The 26,888-nt window shown below is 31.7% G+C and overlaps 1 protein-coding gene across 4 annotated transcripts in view; it reads left to right on the forward strand.

Moving 5' to 3' along the window:
• The window catches only part of Atg2 (Autophagy-related 2), a 286,485-nt gene that overhangs the window by 140,112 nt on the left and 119,485 nt on the right, over positions 1-26,888 (forward strand). For all 4 annotated transcript variants that reach the window (XR_015039434.1, XM_085810699.1, XM_085810697.1 and 1 more), the window contains exons 17-19: positions 3,674-3,779; positions 18,687-18,906; positions 25,318-25,460. Coding sequence is in view for 3 of the 4 variants with exons in the window: in XM_085810699.1 (XP_085666825.1) it covers positions 3,674-3,779; positions 18,687-18,906; positions 25,318-25,460 (469 nt within the window). In the remaining variant the exon portion in view is untranslated. The remainder of the gene's footprint in view (positions 1-3,673; positions 3,780-18,686; positions 18,907-25,317; positions 25,461-26,888) is intronic.

Genomic DNA, 26,888 nt, shown 5'->3' on the forward strand with positions numbered 1-26,888 from the left:
TGAAACAAGAACTAAAATATAATTTCCCTAAAGACTGAAGGCAAACATGGATTGGAATTAGGGTCGTTAACTAGAATAGAAAAAAAAATTTTTTTTTGAATGTGAATCGCGTCTAGAGAATCTAATTCGCCAGTGGAAGATGTTTTTTGAATAATTTTGGCTGCAGAAAAATTGAATGTGCAATTTTCAGACCAACAATGCTGGGCAACAGAGGACTTCTGTTTTTCCTTTTTTCTAACATATGCCTCATGTTCCTTAATGCTGTTTTAGTTGGACTAATTTTAAGGCTGTCTTAGTTTGACTAATGTAAATTAGACCACACCAAGGAATCCTGTAAATACCCCAGGAATTCATATCCAGAATAAGGTCCTTGAGTATGGAACTTGGAATTTTATTGATAAGAGAATAAATTACCTGAAAGTTAGATTTCTGTAAAATACGTGCAATTTTATAGCTAATTGATGGAAAGAAAGGACTGACAACAGAATTCTTATAATCTTCTAAAACAAGAGCGTGCCTTTTGGTATGTTGAGGTGATAATTTTTTAACTGCGTGATTAATAATGTTGGGGGGAAAGCCCTTGTCAGTAGCTACTGCTTTTAAATAATTTAGTTTTAGATCAAGAGCCAAATTGAAGGAGTACACTTGAAGTGCATGGAAAACATAGGAATAAAATGAAGCTAACTTTTGTTTAGTCGGATGACATGATTTAAAGTGAGGTGGAAGGCAAACCGATGAAGGTTTACGGTAAACCATAGTACTGAAGTTAAACGAGTTACATGTGACAAAATATCAAGGAATGGAAGAGAATTGCATGCCTCAAGTTCAAAAGTGAACTGAATAGCAGGATCAGTGGAATTCATTGTTGAAAGAACTTATTTTCTAATGTGAAAGTTTTCTGATATTTGAGCTTTATTACTGGTTAGTTAATTTAGTTTGATTTTCTGCATTATTTATCATGCCTTCATCCATTAATCGTTTCACTAAATTATGCCTTAAACGGCAGAAATTTCAGAATCGCCTTGACTTTTTACTGAAGTGGGAACTTAAAAAAATGATCCCCAATTTCATTCAAATCAAATCTAATAAAAAATCATCCAATCATATTTCAAGAATTCTCTTAAACTGCAAACTTGCTTTCCTTTGGTCCAAAGGGATACATGTCAACAGTTATCCAGAATTGAACAGGAGCTATATAAGCTTCATCTGGAACTTGCTAATTCATATCCAAAATTCACTGCCATTGAATATAAGTCTTAGTCTAGAACTAAGAATGAGGTTAACCATCATAAAAACACCTTTGCATTTAGATTCGAAAAATTTCTTTCACAGTCTTCCAATTTAAGTAGTTCGAAAAATCTTCCCTTTGTAAATATTAAGCTAATAGTTAATATTTGTAGTGATAGTTTATCAGAACAAGAGAAAATTCTGAAATATAATTTTTAACTTCTCACAAACCTCAAAACCCTCGATTTCAAAGGTTTTGGCTCATATTGGAAAAGCTTTCAAATTCGGTAAGGTTTCAAATTCAAAGAAAGCAATAATTAGGCATCTTATCGCTCATAATGTGAAATTCAACAATAAGACTTTGAAATTAAACCTAAATGTGAGAGAAAAAGCTACAATGCACAAAATTCAATCTAATTCAGAGACATTATCTCATTTTAAAGGCTGACAAAAGTGGCCAGATAGTCATCATGGACAAGAACACTTACATCGATTGTGTCACTAAACACTTAAAAGAAGGATCATATAATCCAATCCTTTAAGACCCTTCACCTTCGGACCTCTCAAAAATAGAAATTGTGATCAAATATTCACAAATCCTTTCGACCAACTTAAAACAGTCGCTTATCTCATCGGTTGTGAATTGTGTGAGATGCTCTTCCCAAAATTCATAAAATTGGTATTATTTTCCACCCTATTGTATCAAATTTAGGCACTGCCTTGTGCTCATTAGCTAAATATGTAGTTTCTAGATTTTCAACTCTATTAGATAATAACATTACACCATAAACAATTCAATAGAGTTTGTAAAAAAAATTAAAAGCATTTCTCTTAGAAATTTACTCATGATTTCTTTTGATGTAAAATCATTATTCACCACTGGAGGCTGCATTAAGATATTTACAAACTAGACTTCATGAATTTCATTTCCCTTGCATTGAAATAAGCTAATTTCCCTCACTCTTTAAACAAACACATTTTGTGTTTCGTTTAAACAAACACTTTTATTTCTTTACTCATAACAGGTTCATTCAGGATTGTTACTTTGGTTTTACTGGGTTACACAATGATTTGTTAGTCTCAGGTAGTTCATTTTTTTTAAAAGTTCATATTAAAAACTAGATTTTTTGTTTCAAGAGTTTTCTGCTTACAAGTTGTTGACATTGGTTAAGGATTTTCCTCCCGAGACATAAAATTGCATTTTCTTCTAAATATGGTTGAAACCAATCTTCACTTCCTTTAATTCCAGTATGATTGTTCCAGAATCCAATGTTTTATATGTTTTATAGAAGCATTTAGGTATTTTAATGAGTTGAGAAATCTTTCATCCCTTTTATATTGCAATAATAGTTGAAAATGCACAAAAAAGTTCTTGCCGTTTCTGATATGACATCGGTAGACTGAACCCCAACATAAAAATAGTTGCCAAACCTGGCAATGAAGTGGTTAGGATGGGATTCTGGACATTGATCAAGAGTATAAAAGCATGTTGCATCAGTACTTCAAATATAACTAACACAGTGACAGATTGAAATGGACATGTCAAAGGCACTTGCTTGGAGTTGTTTGCTGTATGATTTTAATGTGGGCCTATTAGCGGCAGAATCCAGTCGCCGAATTGTATTGGAAGAACATATCTCATAATATCATTGTTGATAATGTAAAGTAATTATTGATTGTTTCAAGTAAAACTGAAGGCTTGCTTATGCTTGGTAGATCAAAATTTAGGAAAGATTCAAACCTGGCATGTGAAGAAAGAATTACACATGTTTGTAAAAAGGGAAAAATAACTTGAAGGCAAATGTAAAGAAATTTATAAATAATTTGAAAAATAAATGAAATGAAATCTTAATTGTTAAAATCATTTTTGATGATTGAAATATATATATTGCTATATCAACTGTAAATGTAGATGGAACTATAGTAATTAATTGAATTCGTGATTAAAGACAGATTTTAATAAAAAAATTATCCTCCCTCAAATTTACCAAAAAGTTTTGAATTATGGCAAACTGAAAATTGTTTACCATTGTTACCCAACTGTTTGACGCATGCACAGACATACATAAGTTAGATTCATATATATTTCACTAAAATATCAAGAAATGGAAACTTTTAAAATAATTCATCTTGAATAATGCAGCCAAATATGAATTTAAGGTATTTTATGAATTACTAATATTATTCATCCTACCTTTCAGGTCAGTAATGAATTTAAATAGTTTTAAGTTTTTGTAATTTTTTTAATGTTCAAATTAATGTTTCCTTCTTTATAATGATACATTTCTGATTTATTTTCAGGAATTTTTAATTTGATTTTGATCAAAAATTGATATGTTAATTGTAAAGTTCTTGTATATTTCTACTGACTTCAGGAAAGAATGTTGTTCATAATATCTGGAATTAATATGCATTTTTATGTTATTTATTTTTATTTTCATAAAAGGTCTCTTTGCTTTATCCGAAACCGAAAAACCTATATCATTCGTAAGAGTTTCAGTTGATCCTGATGTAGATGAAGTTTCACGTGAAAATGGATTTGACTGGCCTAGGTAAAATAATATTATGGATTATATATATTTAATGTTCCTTTTTTTAAATAAGCTTTTACTTATCTCATGCATGGTGTTTGTAGCTATGATCAAAACTTTGTTGTTGATTTTAAAGTTATTTTTTGATAAACACTTGAGTTCAAATTTTTGTGGATGATAACATGATGTGTTGAAGCCTTTTTTTCAAAATTGGATTTAGATTTTTTTTTTAAATTTAATGTTGAAACAATTTTTTGTGTGTAACTTTATTTAACAAAACAGACTAAAAGTATTATAATTTTACTCTTTGCACTGTCAAGTGGAGTAAAGAAGGAGATGGAGAACTTTAATATGAAATTATTAACATTTCTGGCTGTTTGACATTCATTAAAGCTTTCAACGTCTAAAAATGTATCCAATATAAAGTTCTGAAGTTTCACAGATTATCAAATAAATTCTTTGCCTTTTCTTTAAAAAAATATATATATGTATTGTTATGTTTTTCTTCTGACATCAATTGTTGCGTTTTTCTTTTCTGACACCAGTTGTTATGTTATTTTCTTCCTTCACATTCGTACGGGGTTTGTAGATTTGGAGTAAATAATGACAATACTACTTAATGGAGTATCGAAACACACCTTATTGGTCAGTATTGTCAGGGCAGCTCCAAAACACCTTTTTACAGTTGTCGATGAACTACTATAAACACGATCAGCGACACAGCCCCCAGATTATCAGGCTATCATGGTGGAGACAGCTTCACGGCAAAGCACTAGAGTACAGCTCCCGACTCAGCTTGGTCGTTCTCGGAACTCCACGTACTCCCGAGACTCTCCACGCTACAACTCGCAATGCACTTGACGACACACAGATCATGGCTCCCAACTCTTTGGTTCAGTCGTTTCCAGAGCTGAATACGGTCTCTCGGCGATGCACTAACCGCAATACACTAAGAGACTCCTTTGATGAACTCGACGCCCCACTCGGCATCCGCTTCCTGGCTGCAACTCTGATTGACTCGCTGCAACACCAATTCGCAACTTAACGAGACACCAACTCGGTACTAACTAACTCGCACTCTCTGTCAGCTCGCTAGGCAAGGCACACAATCGATACTAACTCTCCACGTACCAGCAGGGTTTATATAGCTTTCGGCTTGTGTTCGAGAGCATTCTGGGTAAACCGATAAGAATTCGTTCCAGAAAGTTCTCCATCCCTCCATGGCATATCGCCAATTTTGTCACCAACTGTCGCCAAATGGACGATTTTCTCACCAAATATGGCAACCCTGCCTTCCCATGCCAATTTATGGCAACCAAAAACCTTAAACTGCTTTGCGGGGAAGCCATCTTACCGCGCATGTACATTTTATAACAATATATATGTAATGATATTTTTAAATCAATTGATTAAATTAAATTCTAATAATATTGCTTAGTAATGTGTTGGCGATTCTCTACCTAAATTGCATCCCTGTTCCTAAATTTTGGCGAAATCCTTTCTTTAGTATAAAATATATTAACCTGTTGGCGCCCGCCAAATTGCCAAACTCATAAATCTGTCATATTACATAAAGTCCTTAAGAACACTTTTGATGAGAAGATAGCGTCACCTCGTGATTTCAATTAATATCGCTGATTGGATGGGCCTCGTGATGCACACATATGTATAAATAGGGCTTCTGCTCAAGGTACAAAAAGAATGAGACAAATTTTGGAATATAAAGTGAAAGCTTGTGAAATGGATGCTAAAATAAACCTACCACTTTATATTCCAAAATTTGTCTCATTCCTGTTGCCCCGGCTGCACAAAACAAATAATGTATGAGAAATTACATTTCAGAAAGCCAGTAGGATACCACCTTCAAAGGGATTATCTCAAAAAGAAGATACCCCAAGGATTATACGGATAAAATGTTACGCACTTTAGATGAATTTGGCGCTGTGCGACTTCTATGTTTCTACATTTTTCTCTAGGCGTTCTTGCTTCAAGAGAATCATCCTTCTGTTACCTGTATTCTGCAGATTATTTTACGTCCAGAGAAGCATCCTTCTGCCCCCTGTGATGCGTGACCTGTGTTTCCATTGAAAGTTCATCGTTCATCAAATGTGTTCTTACCGTTGACCTACTTTTGAGGACGGAAATCTTTCCCAACGTCTACGCCGTTCTGTGTTGCTCTCAAGAGCTTTGTGCTTGTGTGGTGATTGATCGTGTTTTGCGAAAATCTAATCAAGAGTGCACAAAAATGTGTATTTTCGTGTCGATTTCATCACTCGTATTCTCGTCACAAAAAGTCAAACAGAAGCAATTAGTAAAAAGATTGGCGATGCAAATGATATTATTACTATTGAATTATAATTACTGATTTAATAATAGTGTATTTTAAATTTGGTATTTAAAGGATGTATTTTGGTTTTAATATTGTTTTGGGAAAATTTAAAGAGTATTATTTTTGAGTTAGTTTTATTTATGAAAGTATTATTAAGAGAATAATGGCTAATGAAAACATCTCTGATCCTGATGATTCATTCATTAAGGGCAGCTAGCGCTGAACCTGAAGCAAGTATAATTCCCTTTGACACACAGAATGATATGGATATAAATTCATGGCTTGAGTACTTTAACAAAACTCATTTAGATAAAGGTGAAACGTGGAAGCTTAATAATGTAGCTCGATATCTAAAAGGTAATGCACTTAGCGTATATGTCAAAAACTGCCATGAAATTACTAAATATGTGGAATTAGTCCAAATTTTAAAGGAAAATTTTTTCGACCCCACTTTAACTACGATTGGTGATTTTGCCAATTACAAATACAACCATAAAGAGGACATAATGCAATATTTTCGCAAAAAATTAGATATTGGTAAAAAATTAAATCTAACTCATGAAATGATCTTGGAGGGTCTGACGGATGGCCTTCCTATAGAATTAAAATCCTTAATGACGATCAACGCACCCTCTGACCCCATCGCTTGGCTTACTCATGTCCATAAGCTTATTAAGTTTAGCGAAAATCAACAAAGCAAAAGTGCACCTCCCAGATTTGTTACTCCGATTGGGAACAGTCCCCAAGATTACAATCGATTTAATAGAAGTAGAATTTCAGCTTCAAGCTATGAAACTACTGTGACACAAGATTCTCCTAGACCCAAAAATTTCCAACGTTTTCAGAGACCAAGTAATTTTTATAATTGGTTCAGTGGTCCAAGATTTACAAGCCATCATAATTATAATTCTCAAAATAGATTGCCATTGCCACCCAGTCCCTGTAGACTTTGCACCCGGAACAAAATCCCAAATGCTTTTTACTGGTTTCAGGTTTGTCCTTTCAGAGGCAAGAGATCTGATACACCTAATGTTACGCCTCTTGCAATAGAACCAACCCCAGAAACCCCTCACACTATTTGACTATTAAAGGTGTCGGGATATTTGTCCAATAAGAAACGTCTAGAGTGTGTTGTAGACAGTGGTGCCACCATATCAATAATTTCTTCCAAAACAGCTAGACAATTACGTTTAAAAGTACAAAGAGTTAGATCATTTTCAGTAACCCTTCTTTTAGTTTTCATCCTGTTGTCCCCCTTAATAGTTGATTTATCTGTCAGTGTCTAAAAAGTTTGTCTGCCCTTTTCTTTTACTGGGCTCCTTCAAACTTGAGTTTCAGGTTCAATGCACTTTCCGTGTAGGAAACACTCAATTGAGGCTATACTACAAGTAGAGTACTATACCCTCACATTTCCTTGAGCTGATGTTTTCCTATGTTTGTGTTATAAATTGTAGCAACAGTGGAAAAAGTTAAATTTCAGTTGTTGAAACTTCTGAATTTCATTTTATGTTTCTGCAGCATCGTGTACAAAAACTGGTATGGATGTTGGAAGTTAAATTTTGTTTTGTTATCATTAATAAGAGAAAAATAGAGTGACAAAATATGTTAAAAACCTAGCAAAATGTATATTTTCAACAAGAGTATAAGAGCTCTAGTATCATGACATAAAAACTCAAATGTTTTCAGTGCCAATGCTAATCCATAATTCTAGCACTAATTAAATGATCCGGAGATCTCCAAAGACCAGTAAAAGACTGAAGATGAGCCTGAATGACAACTCTAATGATTGTATGGACTCATCCACAAACTATGAATGGCATGCCCTAAGATATAAACTTACAAATTCAGTTGTATTACTATTTCCTATTGCCACATAGCTAACCAGCAATATGTTATTTGTGCTTTATTTGTTCTGCACTTAGTTACTATATTATAATTTCATTAATCATTTATTATATTTTATATACTGTATTAATTATATTCAAATATTTTATGTCATATTTTATGTAAACATTTTGTGTGCCTTGAGGTAAATCCAATCAGTTTTCCTACTCAATTAATTTCCTAATAACTAAATTTTCTGCTCTCACTATCTGGACTGTCTTGGGTCGATGGCCGCGACTGCAAGCCTTTTCAGATGGGGGGGGGATAATCTGTAATGATATTTTTAAATCAATTCATTAAATTAAATTCTAATAATATTGCGTAGTAATGTGTTGGCGATTCTCTACCTAAATTGCATCCCTGTTCCTAAATTTTGGCGAAATCCTTTCTTTAGTATAAAATATATTAACCTGTTGGCGCCCGCCAAATTGCCAAACTCATAAATCTGTCATATTACATAAAGTCCTTAAGAACACTTTTGATGAGAAGATAGCGTCACCTCGTGATTTCAATTAATATCGCTGATTGGATGGGCCTCGTGATGCACACATATGTATAAATAGGGCTTCTGCTCAAGGTACAAAAAGAATGAGACAAATTTTGGAATATAAAGTGAAAGCTTGTGAAATGGATGCTAAAATAAACCTACCACTTTATATTCCAAAATTTGTCTCATTCCTGTTGCCCCGGCTGCACAAAACAAATAATGTATGAGAAATTACATTTCAGAAAGCCAGTAGGATACCACCTTCAAAGGGATTATCTCAAAAAGAAGATACCCCAAGGATTATACGGATAAAATGTTACGCACTTTAGATGAATTTGGCGCTGTGCAACTTCTATGTTTCTACATTTTTCTCTAGGCGTTCTTGCTTCAAGAGAATCATCCTTCTGTTACCTGTATTCTGCAGATTATTTTACGTCCAGAGAAGCATCCTTCTGCCCCCTGTGATGCGTGACCTGTGTTTCCATTGAAAGTTCATCGTTCATCAAATGTGTTCTTACCGTTGACCTACTTTTGAGGACGGAAATCTTTCCCAACGTCTACGCCGTTCTGTGTTGCTCTCAAGAGCTTTGTGCTTGTGTGGTGATTGATCGTGTTTTGCGAAAATCTAATCAAGAGTGCACAAAAATGTGTATTTTCGTGTCGATTTCATCACTCGTATTCTCGTCACAAAAAGTCAAACAGAAGCAATTAGTAAAAAGATTGGCGATGCAAATGATATTATTACTATTGAATTATAATTACTGATTTAATAATAGTGTATTTTAAATTTGGTATTTAAAGGATGTATTTTGGTTTTAATATTGTTTTGGGAAAATTTAAAGAGTATTATTTTTGAGTTAGTTTTATTTATGAAAGTATTATTAAGAGAATAATGGCTAATGAAAACATCTCTGATCCTGATGATTCATTCATTAAGGGCAGCTAGCGCTGAACCTGAAGCAAGTATAATTCCCTTTGACACACAGAATGATATGGATATAAATTCATGGCTTGAGTACTTTAACAAAACTCATTTAGATAAAGGTGAAACGTGGAAGCTTAATAATGTAGCTCGATATCTAAAAGGTAATGCACTTAGCGTATATGTCAAAAACTGCCATGAAATTACTAAATATGTGGAATTAGTCCAAATTTTAAAGGAAAATTTTTTCGACCCCACTTTAACTACGATTGGTGATTTTGCCAATTACAAATACAACCATAAAGAGGACATAATGCAATATTTTCGCAAAAAATTAGATATTGGTAAAAAATTAAATCTAACTCATGAAATGATCTTGGAGGGTCTGACGGATGGCCTTCCTATAGAATTAAAATCCTTAATGACGATCAACGCACCCTCTGACCCCATCGCTTGGCTTACTCATGTCCATAAGCTTATTAAGTTTAGCGAAAATCAACAAAGCAAAAGTGCACCTCCCAGATTTGTTACTCCGATTGGGAACAGTCCCCAAGATTACAATCGATTTAATAGAAGTAGAATTTCAGCTTCAAGCTATGAAACTACTGTGACACAAGATTCTCCTAGACCCAAAAATTTCCAACGTTTTCAGAGACCAAGTAATTTTTATAATTGGTTCAGTGGTCCAAGATTTACAAGCCATCATAATTATAATTCTCAAAATAGATTGCCATTGCCACCCAGTCCCTGTAGACTTTGCACCCGGAACAAAATCCCAAATGCTTTTTACTGGTTTCAGGTTTGTCCTTTCAGAGGCAAGAGATCTGATACACCTAATGTTACGCCTCTTGCAATAGAACCAACCCCAGAAACCCCTCACACTATTTGACTATTAAAGGTGTCGGGATATTTGTCCAATAAGAAACGTCTAGAGTGTGTTGTAGACAGTGGTGCCACCATATCAATAATTTCTTCCAAAACAGCTAGACAATTACGTTTAAAAGTACAAAGAGTTAGATCATTTTCAGTAACCCTTCTTTTAGTTTTCATCCTGTTGTCCCCCTTAATAGTTGATTTATCTGTCAGTGTCTAAAAAGTTTGTCTGCCCTTTTCTTTTACTGGGCTCCTTCAAACTTGAGTTTCAGGTTCAATGCACTTTCCGTGTAGGAAACACTCAATTGAGGCTATACTACAAGTAGAGTACTATACCCTCACATTTCCTTGAGCTGATGTTTTCCTATGTTTGTGTTATAAATTGTAGCAACAGTGGAAAAAGTTAAATTTCAGTTGTTGAAACTTCTGAATTTCATTTTATGTTTCTGCAGCATCGTGTACAAAAACTGGTATGGATGTTGGAAGTTAAATTTTGTTTTGTTATCATTAATAAGAGAAAAATAGAGTGACAAAATATGTTAAAAACCTAGCAAAATGTATATTTTCAACAAGAGTATAAGAGCTCTAGTATCATGACATAAAAACTCAAATGTTTTCAGTGCCAATGCTAATCCATAATTCTAGCACTAATTAAATGATCCGGAGATCTCCAAAGACCAGTAAAAGACTGAAGATGAGCCTGAATGACAACTCTAATGATTGTATGGACTCATCCACAAACTATGAATGGCATGCCCTAAGATATAAACTTACAAATTCAGTTGTATTACTATTTCCTATTGCCACATAGCTAACCAGCAATATGTTATTTGTGCTTTATTTGTTCTGCACTTAGTTACTATATTATAATTTCATTAATCATTTATTATATTTTATATACTGTATTAATTATATTCAAATATTTTATGTCATATTTTATGTAAACATTTTGTGTGCCTTGAGGTAAATCCAATCAGTTTTCCTACTCAATTAATTTCCTAATAACTAAATTTTCTGCTCTCACTATCTGGACTGTCTTGGGTCGATGGCCGCGACTGCAAGCCTTTTCAGATGGGGGGGGGGATAATCTGTAATGATATTTTTAAATCAATTCATTAAATTAAATTCTAATAATATTGCGTAGTAATGTGTTGGCGATTCTCTACCTAAATTGCATCCCTGTTCCTAAATTTTGGCGAAATCCTTTCTTTAGTATAAAATATATTAACCTGTTGGCGCCTGCCAAATCACCAAACTCGTAAATCTGTCATATTACATAAAGTCCTTAAGAACACTCCTGATGAGAAGATAGCATCACCTCGTGATTTCAATTAATATCGCTGATTGGATGGGCCTCGTGACGCACACATATGTATAAATAGGGCTTTTGCTCAAGGTACAAAAAGAAACGCTTGTGAGATGGATGCTAAAATAAACCTACCACTTTATATTCCAAAATTTGTCTCATTCCTGTTGCCCCAGCTGCACAAAACAAATAATGTATGAGAAATTACATTTCATATATATATATTAATTGGGAGATTTTTTTTTATTTTTTTTTATTTTTATTTTATTTTATTTTATTTTTATTTATTTATTTATTTATTTATTTTTTTTTATGATACATTGCTCTAGGATTTTAAACAGAAAAGAAAGTTTCAGCTCTTCCTTGGGCATCATGTCATTCACTTGGAAACATAGTTTTGCCAGCTATGACGCCATTATACGTTGCACTATTTCTTACTTCCATCTATATTTATCTAATATTTATTTTGTTTATTCCCATCTCCTTCCTAGAAAGAATTAGTTGCAAAGGCATTAAACTTAATAGGTTTTCTGCCATTTTAAAAATGCAGTCTCCTCCTTTTTTTAAAGAAAGATTTTGCATTTACTATTAATTTCACTTTATTAACTTTAAAAAATACAGAGTTTAGTACTGCATTAAAAAAAGTTTCTATCATAAAAATTTGAAATTTTCCTATGCTATAAAATGAACTTTTCATTTTTCTTTAAATAAGAATGATATATATTAATTAGGCATCTTTCTAGAATTAACAAAAAACTATTCCTATGTGTGGCCATCTATTAAAGTGGCATTTTCTGTTCACTAGACCAACACATGCTAGATGTGGTAATTCATCAAAACCTATTGCAAAAGATAAAGCATATGTTGCTCTCAGCAGAGTAAAGCCACTGGATGGACTTAAATTTCAGGAACAGAAAAGCAATACTGACTGGGGAGGGGAATGTATAATAATAATACTTTATACTTTGATAAGGTGATCTAAGATCAATTTCATGAATGATTTTATTTCAGATAATATACACTCTGCTGTAAATATATAGATATGCACCCAGAAAAAATTAAGCTACAATTGTGAAATGTGTTATGTAAATGTGGTTTGACAAGTTCTGTAAAAGATTTAAACATACAGTGCCTATCAGCATTGTGGAGCAATGTAAATGCAGAACTGGTAGAATATAAAAGAGCAGATGCGGTGAGTGATGGGCATTTACAACTGCGCTGACAGCTTGGATACACGACATTGTAACGAAAGATACCTTTAAGACATACTCGATGACATTATGAACAGTTGTCAGACTTTGAGAGGGGTTGCATCATAGGGCTAAAAGAAGCCGATTGGCTGAACTGGCAGATCAGCAAGCATATCGTTTGAAGTGATATAAATTTTATATTGCAAATAATAAAAGCATGGATGACAAAATCTTAACAGTCAAATTCCATTGTCAAAAGTATGAGCCATTATCTTTATAAATTTATCAAAGGTGCTTGACAATTTTAATATTTGTGATATAAAATTGTTGACAAATTTTGTAAAGAGAATTATTTAATCTGATATTCCTATTAAAGTAAATGATGAATTGTTTATAAATTATTTTAGGGATTTTAAATAAAAGCTTTTTACGTTTTATTATTGAGGGAGAACTTCCTAATTGTGTTACTTGCTTATAATTAAGAAATTAATCCTTTTATAAAACAGTAGACTGCTGTATAGTATGCTTCTAATCTTCAGTAATAAATATATTTAACCCTTAAATGCATGTGGTTGCCATTTGGCAACATACTCATATTTAGTCATGTAAATCAAATCAAAACACAAATTTTAGCTTACTGCATAGTGTAACAATTGGTTACATACTGTTTTAATATCATACCGTCATTATTATTATCATAGATCATTTATTCAAAATTGACCCTTTTTTTAATTAGAAAATTTCTGATTCTCTTGCTAGTATATTTGTGTACGTTGGGAATAATATTTGATGATGGTAATGAAATTTTATAACATCCCATATTTTTGACTATCTGTATATTTTTTAGTGTAATGCTTAATTAATTTAATTTTCCAATTTTTTGATGGACTCTCACATTTTACATTATGATGATACCAGGTAAGCTAGAACCATAAAAGACCAAATAGCAAATTTCTGTGTATTTGCATGAATTTTATTAAAACTTATGTATTCAACTAAGTTAACTTTAACATTTTGCTTGGAGTAAGTATCCTTTAAAATCAAATTTTCTGTTGGATATCGCATTCATTTTATACATATAATTATTGCTTTAAAATCTGATGCTTGCAAATATCTTTAAAACCTTTATGGAATTCTGAATATATACATATATGTATAAAGGAAATATTTTTCTGAATATGTATCTAAATATATATATATATATATATACAAGGAATTTCAGCAAATCAGTTACAAACTTTCAGGAGAGAGAGAGAGTGCACCTAGATGTTGGAAAATCACATAGCAATGCATTGTTGGAAATGCCTTCTTGGTGTAGTAGTGATGATACAAAACACATAAAGGGAGGGGCATGAACAGTGTGACAGAGCTTGTTTCATTATGTCTATTACAGCAGAAACCGACAAATAAGAACAAAAACAGACAAGTATTATCACTAAAGAAGGTGTTTGAAATTACGACCCAGAACTGTGATGTAGGCTTCTTGTGGAAGAACTGCATCATGCATGGAAGAAGCATGACATTTGGTTCCTGCATCATGGGTTCAGGTCATAATTTCGAACACATTTGATGATTTTTTATTTTTGTTCTTACTTCTTGGTTTCCACTGCACTCAGCATAATAAACATTATTCTCACCCTGTTTGTCCCCTTCCTTTCTTGGGGTTTGTGTCGTCACTACTGTGCCAGGAAAGCATTTCCGGCCATGCACTGCAATGTGTTTTTCCATCATCTAGGTGTTTTCCTGAAAGTTTCGAGTTGCTCTAAAATCCTCTCTATATATATGAAGATTTTCTCAATATGTATATAAAGGACAGATGGGCTTAAATTTCATTAATCATGTTATGATAGCATATTACAGGGTTTGGCCAAACTTCAAAATGGTAGGAGCCTCATGGTAAATTTCATGAAAATTTGAAAGCGGCAAATTCAGATTCATATCATTTAAAAAATAATAAGACAGATTTTGAATATAAGAAATTTTTTAAATAAATGAATGGAAATTTTGCATTTTATATGTGATTAAAATGGTTATGTATAAATATGAATAAATAAATCTCGTATCTTTTGCTTTGTGTTAAGAAAAGTTAAGTCCCAAGAAAATATAAATTTGTAACTCTTTTACAGCGCAACTGAGTGACTTTTTTCCCCCCCTTTTTCCTTTTTCCCCCCCCCCTCCTGATTCTCATTATACCCCATTATTTATAATTACTGTTGTTTGATTTTAGTAAATATAAACTGAAATCTGAAGCATAGCATTGGTCTATAAGTATGTAGAAATTCTTATTTGAGTGAATTTTAAATTATTATTTAATTTTTTTTTTTAATCTAGTTTTTTTTAATTAATAAGTAGTGTTTTAGAAAGAATAAATTAAATTATACATGGTCAACGCTCATTGTAGAGAAGCTGTTATTCAAGAAAGAAAAAGTATTTTAAAATAAGCTATTGTATAAAAATTAATTTTGTTTTTATGCACAATTAACATAAGGAACAACATACATAGGTCAAATCTGACTTTTAAAAAAATAATTGAATTAATTCATTAGATGAGAAATAGATTATAAATTATATTTTGTTTTATCTGAGGTGTATACATTTGCATCCTCACATCTCAGGAATTTTCAGAAAGATTTTAAATTCGAAACATTGAATCTTAGAGCATTTTTCATCACTAAAAAATTTTGAATCCTAACCTAAGAAATTTTCTACAATAACCTAAGAAATCATTAAATATATTAACTAAAAACTTCAGAATGACAAGTTTTACTGATGCCCGCTGTAGAAGAAATCATTTTCTCGAAACTGTTTTCAAGCAAATTTCTTGAAACTGTTGTCTCGAATCATCCTGATAATTCTGCACATGGATAACCTATTGCTAATAAATTCAGCAGTTCTTGCCGGCTTATACAGTGCTTTGTTGAGCACATATTCCAACTGTCTACCAGTCAGACTTTTAGCCATAGCTGTTGAATTTTGATTTGTTTTTTAAATACAAGGGAAATCAAAACTGAGAGTATAGGAAAGAAAATATACCATTGACTACTGCAATGAATATATTTGGCAAATACGTATGTAATGTGATCATATAACTCTGCATATTTCAATGGGCATGCACAGATGGTTGATACTTGGAAGCCTTTTGTGACATGGCAGACATCCACACTATAGTTTAGTTCCTGTCAAAGATATGTACGGATCCACCTTATTCTAATTGTTATCTATTGGACCCATAAAGACAGTGAAATGACTTTCAGTCTCTTAAATTTCTGTGTAAAATAACTCAGAAGAAAGTTTAAAAAAAATTTTTTTTTTTCTTTTATCATCAACCTAAGCTATTGACAACCTGTTACAGAAAATAAATCTGAAATAAAGTTTGGAATGGAGTCTGCAGACAATGTGAGGATATTTTAGAAAACAAAAATTAGGCTGAAAAAACGTTTACATGGCTAAACTCCAGCAGAACATTACATTATTGCGTGAAATTTCTCATGACCTAGTAGCATTTATAGTGTTGGACCATAACTTACACCATTTCATGAAAGATGTGTCAGACATGCATGATAATTGAAAATTAGATAGCCAAAAATATTAACAGATTAAAGAAGTGTAATTTTATCATCAGAGCTGGGGCAACCGGTGCAGCTGTACTGAGCAACAGTACTAAGGTGTGAAAATTTTTAGAAATATTAGGTAGCAGAAAGTTTAGTCATGGCTCTAATCCAGTGCAATACTTGTGTCAAGCTAGAAAGAAAGAATGTCATTCAGGTAATGTACGAGAAAATTTTACAAGTTAAAGCAATTTTACCAACATCAGTATAAAATACTTTGACAGAAACTTTGGAGAAAGAGAGACGTTTGTGTTCGGTTGATCCCTTATTGCTTAATGCACTGTTGTTGATATGAAGGTGAAAGATTTCTATCTTGAATAACAACAACTGATAAAACATGAATTAAAAATTTTGACCTTGAATTGAAATGGTAGTCAATTCAGTGGTTCTCTCCGCGACCCTGGAATATTTCAGTATGCATGACCACTGGTGAAATAAATTATGACCCTTGGATTATCAAAGAATTATTACAAAAGATAGAGTTTCATGTGGGAAAAGTGTTCATTGCAGTATATTACTGTAGTGGTTGTAAAAACTGTGAAGGAACTTTATAAAAATGATCTGGATTGCTTAGGGATGGAAAACTAATTTTGAAGGACACATGCAGAAAACTGAGACAGGTGTCCTAACCAAATACAAGCACAACAAAAATAAAGTCCTTAGATTAAAATTCTTCCCCAAATTGAAAACAGCCCTGAGTGGACTGCAGGGCAAAAGAGGTTTTGTTTAGCAGTTACTCAAGCCATTCAGGGGTTGAGTAAAGGTAGTACACCATAACGAAAAGCAAATCATCTAAGAGAATCACAACTGTTGTGAATAATAAGATCACGCAGAAGGAATATAAGCAGAAACTGCCTGAAATAAACTTTTAAAAAAATATTAGAGAACATTAATATTTTAGGTCAACTTCTTTTTGTATATTTTGTGCTATTCTGATGACCATTACCTGTTCCATACATAATATGATTGGAGTAGCTATTGCCACAAATGGAATTATTTGCAATTTTATTTGTTATTCTGATGGTGGACAGTTATATGAAATTGATTCAATTTTTGCAAACATAATATAAGAAATGAGTGATTAATAAAGAAACATGTCATTGCATAATTTCTATTTCTAATTCAAAAATTAAACTCCTGTTTGTTGAAAACAAATTGCATTTCATAGGAAAAATTGCCAGTTAAGATCTCTGAGAGCAGCATGTGGTTCACGAGCATACCTGGCATATTATAATATTTTATGTGCAGCTATGGCACAACTAGGACTTTTTTTGAGTGTTCCCAATGGATTTTTGAAAATATGATGAAAACTTTTAAAAATATGATGAAGAAAGTTTCATGTATATGTTCCATGTTATTTAAGAGCTTGAATATCATTATGAGAGAAACACAATAATGTAAAATTTAAAATTGCAAAAATTATTTATGAAGCTTCTTCATTTGGTGAACTGAATTTCTTTGAAGATTTTCATGTTCACAAAAATTTGTGTGTAACACTTTAGTTCCATTCTACTTCTTCCTAATATTTTCAGAATACTATTGCCATACTTTGTAATATTTCACTACTTATTTCTCAAGAGATGGTGTTACATTTATTTTCACGTTACTTCACCCATTGCTTTTGATATGAAATGTCTCCCATTTTAGCAACAATTTGTTTGCTTATAAAAATAGAGGGTCATTTATGCAGTGACCCATGAAATTGATCGAGTTTTATTAAAAACTGCATTAAAGTTAGGGGGCTTTTTTACTTAATTTTAGACTTTGTGTATGTTTTTATGGCTTGGTTTAATTATTCAGTAGGAGGGGGAAAAAATCAGATTAAAAATTTGGAATTAAATAAAAAACATAAGGAAACATTTAAAAAATTAACAATTTAAGTAAGAAACTCATAAATATTGCCTAATTTTAAAGCTAGAACTGATTTAAAGAATTAAAAATACTGTAGAAAACATAATTAAAATAGGGAACTTTTATATCATATATGTATTGTTTCTTTGAGCAAACATTCTGCAATGCCTTGTTTTCCCCCTTTATTGTATATAACTGAAAAAAAAAAAAAAAAAAAAAAAAAAAAAAAAAAAAAATATCACGTGGTAATAGTTATTAGTTTAAATGTTCTTTGTTTAAATCAGTTGTCTTTCGATTAAAAAGATGAATTTAGCATCTGTTTTGATGCTTTTTTTAAACTTAGTCTTAATATATCTTTTCATAAAAGATATATCGATATATCAGCTTGTTGGAAATGCTACTGTACATCTTCATTTTGAATAGTTACATTACCTACTTATATTATCTCAAACGTTTTAGTAATATGATATTGTTTTAGACTTGTGATAACTAAAGTGACAAAACTGTCTACGGGAGACTTAGAATCAGCCCTTGATGACCATGAAGAAGTATGTGCATATAGCTTAAGTGATGTGTTGATATCAAATTTAGATAATGAACCTTCTCCATTCTGTTCCACATCAGTTGCTGATGGCTCAAAGTTATATAGCAGGAATAAAAATTTGGAAGAAAACAAGAAAAATTCTGACCATGATGAGGTATTTAAAATATTAAGTATCAAATGCATTACTTCCCTTTTTAATTGCCATTTAAAGATTTTCGAATTTAATACATATTATGAGCCTATTTATGATGTGTTGAAATTCTTTTAATGTTAAATAAATATTTACTTGCGTAAAATCATTCCATAATTTTTAGTGATTATCATTAATTAATTAATTATCTCTGCTTTTAAATATGGAGGTGGTTTTTTTTTTTTTTTTTTTTTTTTTTTTTTTTTTTTTAATTTAGTCAAATTCATAAAATTTTACAAAAATGTCATTAGACTATACAATGCTTGTATGTACACTGCTCAAAAAAAAAAAAAAAAGGGACAGTGCTATATCTCCCATTCTACTGGGGCGATTGACAAAATTCAAACTACGTTTTTCATGTCTCGAAAGCGCGACTTAGGATATATATTAGATTTATATATAGTACTATTCTAACATAGGTATTTTGACACAAAATCGGACTTTTTCTGAAATAACATACCAATTTTTTTACATATTTCGATTCTACGACTCAAATTTTGCCAGAATACCAAGTTTTGTAAAAATCGTACGATTAGTTTTTAAAATATTAGCTCTCAACATTTTAGCTCCTCAATGTTAATTGAATTTGGCAAATATTTATTAATATCTCTTTTTTTATTAAACTTTTTTGATTTTTTCTCTCACATTTCGAAATTTTGGTTCATTCCAAATAAAATTTACCCATTTTTTGCGTTTTATTTTTTAAATTTTTATTTTTAAATAATTTCTATAGATTTTTCGAAAAAAATTTTGAATTATAACCTATAAAATTTTTACCATCATCTTAAAGTAGGTGTAGTTTTAAGCATATCTGCAAAAAATTAGACTTTTTTACTCAAAATTTTCTAAGATATACACGAATTTACATAATTTCGCGTTTTGAAATTTGGCACTTTTTTTTTTTTTTTTTTTGAGCGATAATAACGCCAAATGTGGTCTATGGATTTTTGTTACACTGAATTGCCACAGCTATTTTTAACCTTAAACTTCAAGTAAAATTTTATGGAGAATTAATTATATGACATTTTTTCCCTCAATGATGCGTAATAAATATTTATTAATACTATATGAAAGGCTATTTTTTTAAATTATAGATGATATTATTCAAATTTTTAACTATTTTTTTTTTAAATTTCTCTCGTATCTTTTCTTTTTTAAAAAAATTTAAGAATAAGTTTTTGTAAGAGTAAATTTTTACCTTCGGCGTTTTATCGTCTGCTACTTTACTTCGTTTAAATCGAATTGTCTAAAACTGAGAATTTTCGTTTGATATTTATTTGAATTTTATAACATTAACTGCATAATTTATTTCTAAACAAACTGTTGCTTTTGAAGTGGCTGAAAGAGCGGCTGATACTATTATCCATATTTTTAAAGCACAATATATTTTTATAGAAACATAATATTTAGAATAATCATTTTTTATAAAGTCAAATTATGATATAAACATACAACCCTCTAGAGACTGAATTAATGGAAGTTCAATGGTTATGTAGAAATGATCTGCAGCTACTTAATGGCTGGATAAGTCAGCAGATTCTGTGGACAAGTAAGAATAATTATACAAACGACACCAACATTCTGGATTCAATAAACAACGAGGATTCGATGTTTACTAAATGAATTAAGAAGTTTTAAAACATAAAAAATCAACTCATTTTTTTCCTAAAATGTATTTTTGTGCGTAGCATATTTTCATTATATCCTTAAAATTCTAATTTAGAATGTAATTGTCAAGAACTGAATCCTAATCATCAGTAATATAATAAGTAATTATTGCTGTTATTAATAAATCCTTCTTAGAAAGTAATTGCAAATATTTCAAAAAACTTTCTGTCTGAATGCAAACATTTTTCTATGCAAATATTTTAAATTTTATATTAATCAAGATTGCACAACATATTACTTATTTCCACTTCAATTCTTACCGTCAGTTCTAGTAGAATTTACAAATCAATTATATTTAATTAAGGATTGAATTGGATTATTTAATTATGGCAAAGCACACGAGGGCTATCTGCCTAAAGGGAGGGATGCCTTCGTGGAGGACTTTCTAAGGGAAACTGGCTCGTATACACGTTACACATGGGGAAAACCTCGAAACCGCCCATGCGGCCAGCCCGTTCGCGGGATTCGAAACTCGAACCGAACTACCAGTGTTCAGCGTCTTTACCGCTTGGCCGTTGGTGGGCTATTTAATTAAGGAATTACCATCTAAGTTAAGAAACAGCGTATCGTAACAACATTTCAATTATTTGTTCCGTTTCTTTCATGTTACTCCCGATTGGCTAGCTACAGGATTTTTAATGAGTATCGGATTTTACTAGTAACTTCACTTGGAAATCGCGCTTAAACTAGGTAAGTTGGTTATTTGAACATAGAAAGAACATGGGAGCTATTTGATTAAGATGCTTTCATAGAGAATCTTTGTAAAGAGAACCTAAAAAACTACGAAAACCAACCATGCAGCCTGGGTTAGACTGAGCAGCAAACAATTAGTATTTAACAATATTTTCTTTTTCAAATGCTAGGCAACTGATGAGGCTCCAATTAAATCTCCAATTTAATATTTTATTTGTAAATATTTAAAATATTGTTGTATTCTTAGACACAAAAAGCAGAATTTAAGTTTTGTTAACTCGTTAGTAAACTACCAAGCCGTAGTGCAAATGAATATTCAATTTCTTTGGCAATAATTGTATTCACTTAATATTCTTGGAATATGAGCTAAAGAAGGAACGTTCTCGGAAGATTAAAGAAGTCTTTAAATCCAGTGATATTAGGTTTGTCTTACAAGCTCAGGATCAAAACGATTCTGCAATTGCCCGAGTAGTTGACTTGTAAATGGATGTGAATTAAGCAGATGACTTTTAATCTTACGTTATTCAACCAGAAAACGTATTCCAAATGTTTTGTATTGCATGACAATGCATCTAATCATTATTCAATAACCAGTCGGAGAACCGCTTGTGTTCGGAAAATAAGTATGTATATTCAATCGTCCTGCATGTTTTTCAAATTTGTCTTCTTGTGATTTTTTTTCTTTCTCAAAAACTAAAGTTGCCTCTCAAAGGAAAGTTTTTTGACATTGAAGAGACAAAATTAATATGACATCTACTTTTAGAGGCATGTCAAAAACAGATCTCTACAAGCCTTCTCTTCCATTACATGTTGTGCAGTCAGACAAAAAGTTACATCAGCGTAAATCCTATAATTTATTTTTATTACACTCTGATTACTTTATTAACATACAGTGAATATATACTAAATCTTTAACTTAAGCTTAAGTAATTCGGAATTTTTGACGGAATTGTTGTCGGAACTAGGACTTAGAAGATAAGTCAAATTAAATATTTCAATAACCCAGTAAATTCAAGTTCGAAATTTCAATATTTTATTTTCGGAGGGAGGGGAAATGTTTTCAGTTTTGGTCCATTACACTAAGTATATTGTCTTCGATTTTTTATTTTTCCATAAAAGCGAAAATTTTACGCATGGTATACATATAACGCATAGCTTCAAATTAAAATTTAATAATATACAGAGTGGTTATAATTAAAGTTCCACATTGAAACGGTCATAAAAGGAAAACTACTGGATCAAATGTTATCAAACTTGGAAATCGTGTAAAGGAGGTCATGGGAATTTATTTTTCGCTAAAAAAAGGAAGTTCGAAACCTCACCACCAGGGAGGGAAATGGCACTGTATGCAATATTGTTAAACGAAATATGGGTCGGAATCTAACTTAACCTTTTGTTAAACGGGTTTAATATGTTGTATACCCTTAAGAAACTTTGAAGTAAGCAAATTATTATTTAAAGACGTTAACTTCGATAAATGTCGAGTGCGCCATCCCTGTAAGTGAGAATTTCGTTCGTGCAAACCACGAATTAGCGATTAGAAAATGTGAGATCGCAAATCACTCTCACAAGTGCGTACAATCTGGAAATCGTTTTCTTACAGATCGCTAATTTGTAATTTTTTAAGCCTGAATTCAGCACTAAAACATGAAGATACTGATTCAAAACGCTTTTAATCGATTTGGGCCAAAGAAATCTCTCATGTTATCTATCTAGTTCCATTGCATTCTCCTACTGCATTCGATTGCATAACAGTCATTTCACACCGTTTACTCTTGAATGACAGCTAGTTTTATAACTGAACAATTTTTTTCTGAAGAGCAGTCGACAGCTGGACCACTGCGATTGTAGTTCCTTAGAGCCAATATTAAAATGTTTCGTGATACATGAACTGCAGTAACGTGGCATTTTAGATACTACAATTTTTATGCAGGCTGGGCATCACCTCAAGAGTGTCGCATAGTTACTTAGGCAACATTTCACAAATGAACGTCTTATAGGCCAACACTTCCCTTCTTCCCACGAGACCTCAACCTCTGTGACTTTTGTCTATGAGGTTATCTCAAAAGCACTGTTTATGGTGATAATCTAAACAATTTGGCAGAAATGAAAAATGTGATACACTGATAACATTCCTCCTGATATGCTATGTGTAACGTGTATACGAGCCAGTTTCCCTTAAAAAGTCCTCCACGAAGGCATCCCTCCCTTAAGGCAGGTAGCCCTCGAGTGCTTTGCCGTAATCTAATAAACCAAACCAAAACCAAACCTGATATGCTAAGAGCTGCTGTTGAGAATGCAGTAACATGATTTAACTTGCTTTCGGAAAATGCTGGACGCTACATTGAACATGCTTTGTAACACGTTTCGGAAAATATTAAACACATTTTAAACAGATGTTTTCGTGTCTTATTTCATTTAACAATATTGTATACAGCGCCATTTTTCCCCTGATGGTGAGTTTTTTAACTCTTTTTTTTTTTTTCGCCGAAAATAAATTCTCATAACCTCCTTTACACGTTTCCCAAGTTTGATGACATTTGGTCCGGTAGTTTTCCTTTTATGACCATTTCAAAGTGGAACTTTAATAATAACCACCATGTAAAATAAGCTTTAAAAGTCTGACAGTTTGGTTCAAGTCCCAACTTTAAAAAATATATATATAAATATAAATTTTTATATTAATTCTCTTAGAAAGCATGTTTTAAGAAGCTAATTTTTTCTCGCACGTTATAGATTGTATAAAAAAACATGATCTTTAATATGATTTAGATTGTTTCAGCCGATATAAGAATCGGGTCACTCTGTGGTACAGAATAAACCGTGCTGGACTGTTTTATTTCTTTGTCATTTAGCAAAAATCTTTTAATTAAATTATTTATCCTTTGGACTTCGCTTTAAACTTTATTTATAGCTAAAATGACTAAAAAATGAAAAGCTGTCTTTAGCTGAAACGCAATTCATATAATTGATATTTTAAAAAATTGACAAGAATGCAAAATGTATGGAAGTCTAGCAGTCGAAAAATCTTAATTTTCTTGTGTGAGCACTGAAAATAACTGTAGAAGGAAAGAAGAAAATTAGGGAGAAAAGTAAGCAAAAATTTGCAGGGAAATTTGCCTGTCAGACGTACCAAGATGTTCAAAAAGTTGGACGCTTTCGAATATACTTTCAGGATACTTCAAAGAATTTAGGTGTTCAAAGAGAAAACACTTGGACGAGTACACCAGCAAATACCATCAATTGAGCTTGTGTTAACAGAAAAGACAAAACGATATCATCAGCAGATTAAAGTGAAGAGCGACTGATTTTAAACTATATGGTTGTGTAAATTACATTATAGAACATCATATCGTATCATAAATGGTGAATCCCATGATTTCCTCAGTCGAATTATTTGAAGATTCAGGAGTTTATCCAGTGATGTATGTGGATGTCACTTAAAGATGTTTTTTCCCTTCCTGATGAACTAGCGGCCGAGCGGTAAAGTCGCTGAACACTGGTAGTTCGGTCCGAGGTTCGAATCCCGCGAACGGGCTGGCTGCATGGGCGTTTTCGTGGTTTTCCCCATGTGTAACGTGTATGCGAGCCAGTTTCCCTTAGAAAGTCCTCCAGGAAGGCATCCCTCCCCTTAGGCAGATAGCCGTAGTGTGCTTTGTCATAATAAAATAAACCAAAACCTTTTGATGAAACCAGTCTTTCCTTTCATCTCATAGCTTCAAAATGTTTAGCCTCTAAAGGCTGTGACGGAATACTTCGTGAAGAACTTTCTAAGGGATATTTCAGAAAAAGTCCGATTTTATGTCAAAATACCTATGTTAGAATAGTGCTATATATAAATCTAATATATATCCTAAGTCGCGCTTTCGAGACATGAAGAACGCAATTTGAATTTTGTCAATCGGCCCAGTAGATCGGGAGATATAGGACTGTCCTTTTTTTTTTTTTTTTTTTGAGCAGTGTACCTTTTTATTGAATTTTTTTATTTAAATGCTTTATTATATATATTTTTAGATTGTCAAACCTGCTAACAAAGAAACTATATTGAATTTCCTGGAACAAATTGTAAATAAGAGTGAATATTTGCTGGAATTTACACTTCCTACTATTAATATGATTTTACATGATAAAGAGTTCTTTGAATTGCTATCCAATAGGTAAGTATATCTGTATTTTTTGTTGTTACTTTAATTGCAAATTACTGAGTTTTCAGTAAAGCTCTTTAAAAATAAGTTCTTCAAATTTTTTACCATATTGTCATTTATGGATTAATAACTGTATTATTTTATACTGCATAAATTTTATATTGATGTTATGATTAGAGCATGTATTAAAAATGTTCTTGTGGGTGTATTCTCTTTTTATTAGAAGTTATTTCTGAGTGTAAAAGTATTTCTAAATGTTCAATGGGAGTTTTTAAATGCATTCTTCGATTTTATGATTTTTATGGCTTTAAACTTCTCAGGTCATTATTAATTGAAAGATAATTTATGAATATTTAAGTAAGTGCTAAAAATTAATTTAAAAAGTCGAAAAGTACTTGAAATGGGATTAAATCCAAAATAGTGTTTTTCAAGACATTGAGTAACAGTAAAATATTTAGTAGTATAAATTAATATCTTTTATTTATTTTAGAATTTATCAATTTCAAATTCATTTTTATTTAATTTACAATTTTAAAATTAACTTCTTAGGAAATAAAAAATATTTTCACTTATTCTGGAGAGTTTTATTGTTTTCGTTGAGTTGCATCTTTCTGACTCAAATAAAGTTCAGTTGCTATTGCCAGTCATCAAGTCCTATGAACTTCTTTTATTCCATATCATAAAAGCACGTTTCTCATTAGCATAATAAAATGCATCTTATAAAAATAATTTTATATATACTTCTCAGAAACATCTTACAACAAGTATTATTGTGTACAATTTTTTTTTTGGGGGGGGGGGGTAATAAGATAGGCTTCTATCATCATGTTGATTGTAAAATTACTAACTCTGGTTTTTGTATACACTATTTCAGAGGTAACAATTTTCCTGATTTAAGTACACTCCCCATTTTTTATTATACTCTTTCCAACCTGATTGAAATTATATCTCTCTGAAGCTCTATATAGCTTGGTTTAATATTTCATTGACCAAAAATGCTATTTCCAGCATCTGAATTTTCTTGCTGTTTTTCTATCTAAAAATGAAAAACCAAGACCATGTCATGTCATGTGAATTATGGTAAAACAAAAAATCAGTAAATGATGAAAATTTAGTACCAGAGACTGCAACCAACAAAGATGTGTAAGACCTATATCTGCCAGCTGTCCCAGTTTTTCACTGTGTCTCCTGCTAGATAGTTGAATCTCCTGGTTTTCGATTTTTAACCTTTACTAAGGAAAGTGTTTTTCAATAATAAATGAAATTTATTGTTTAAAATGAAACTTAAATTGTGCAAAGTTCAGTCTTCCACCCCTAAATAATTTTAGCACATTTTTTCTGTTATATTTTTATTTTGTCTGAATTGTTTTAACATACAGTAGAAGTTTTCAGAATTTTATATAAAAAATTTGATCAGTTAATATTTATATATAATTTTGT

The sequence above is a fragment of the Stegodyphus dumicola genome, chromosome 2 (genome assembly GCF_044657685.1).
Source record: "Stegodyphus dumicola isolate Sdum_Otavi_A_Nest chromosome 2, ASM4465768v1".
NCBI classification, from domain to species: Eukaryota; Metazoa; Arthropoda; class Arachnida; order Araneae; family Eresidae; genus Stegodyphus; species Stegodyphus dumicola.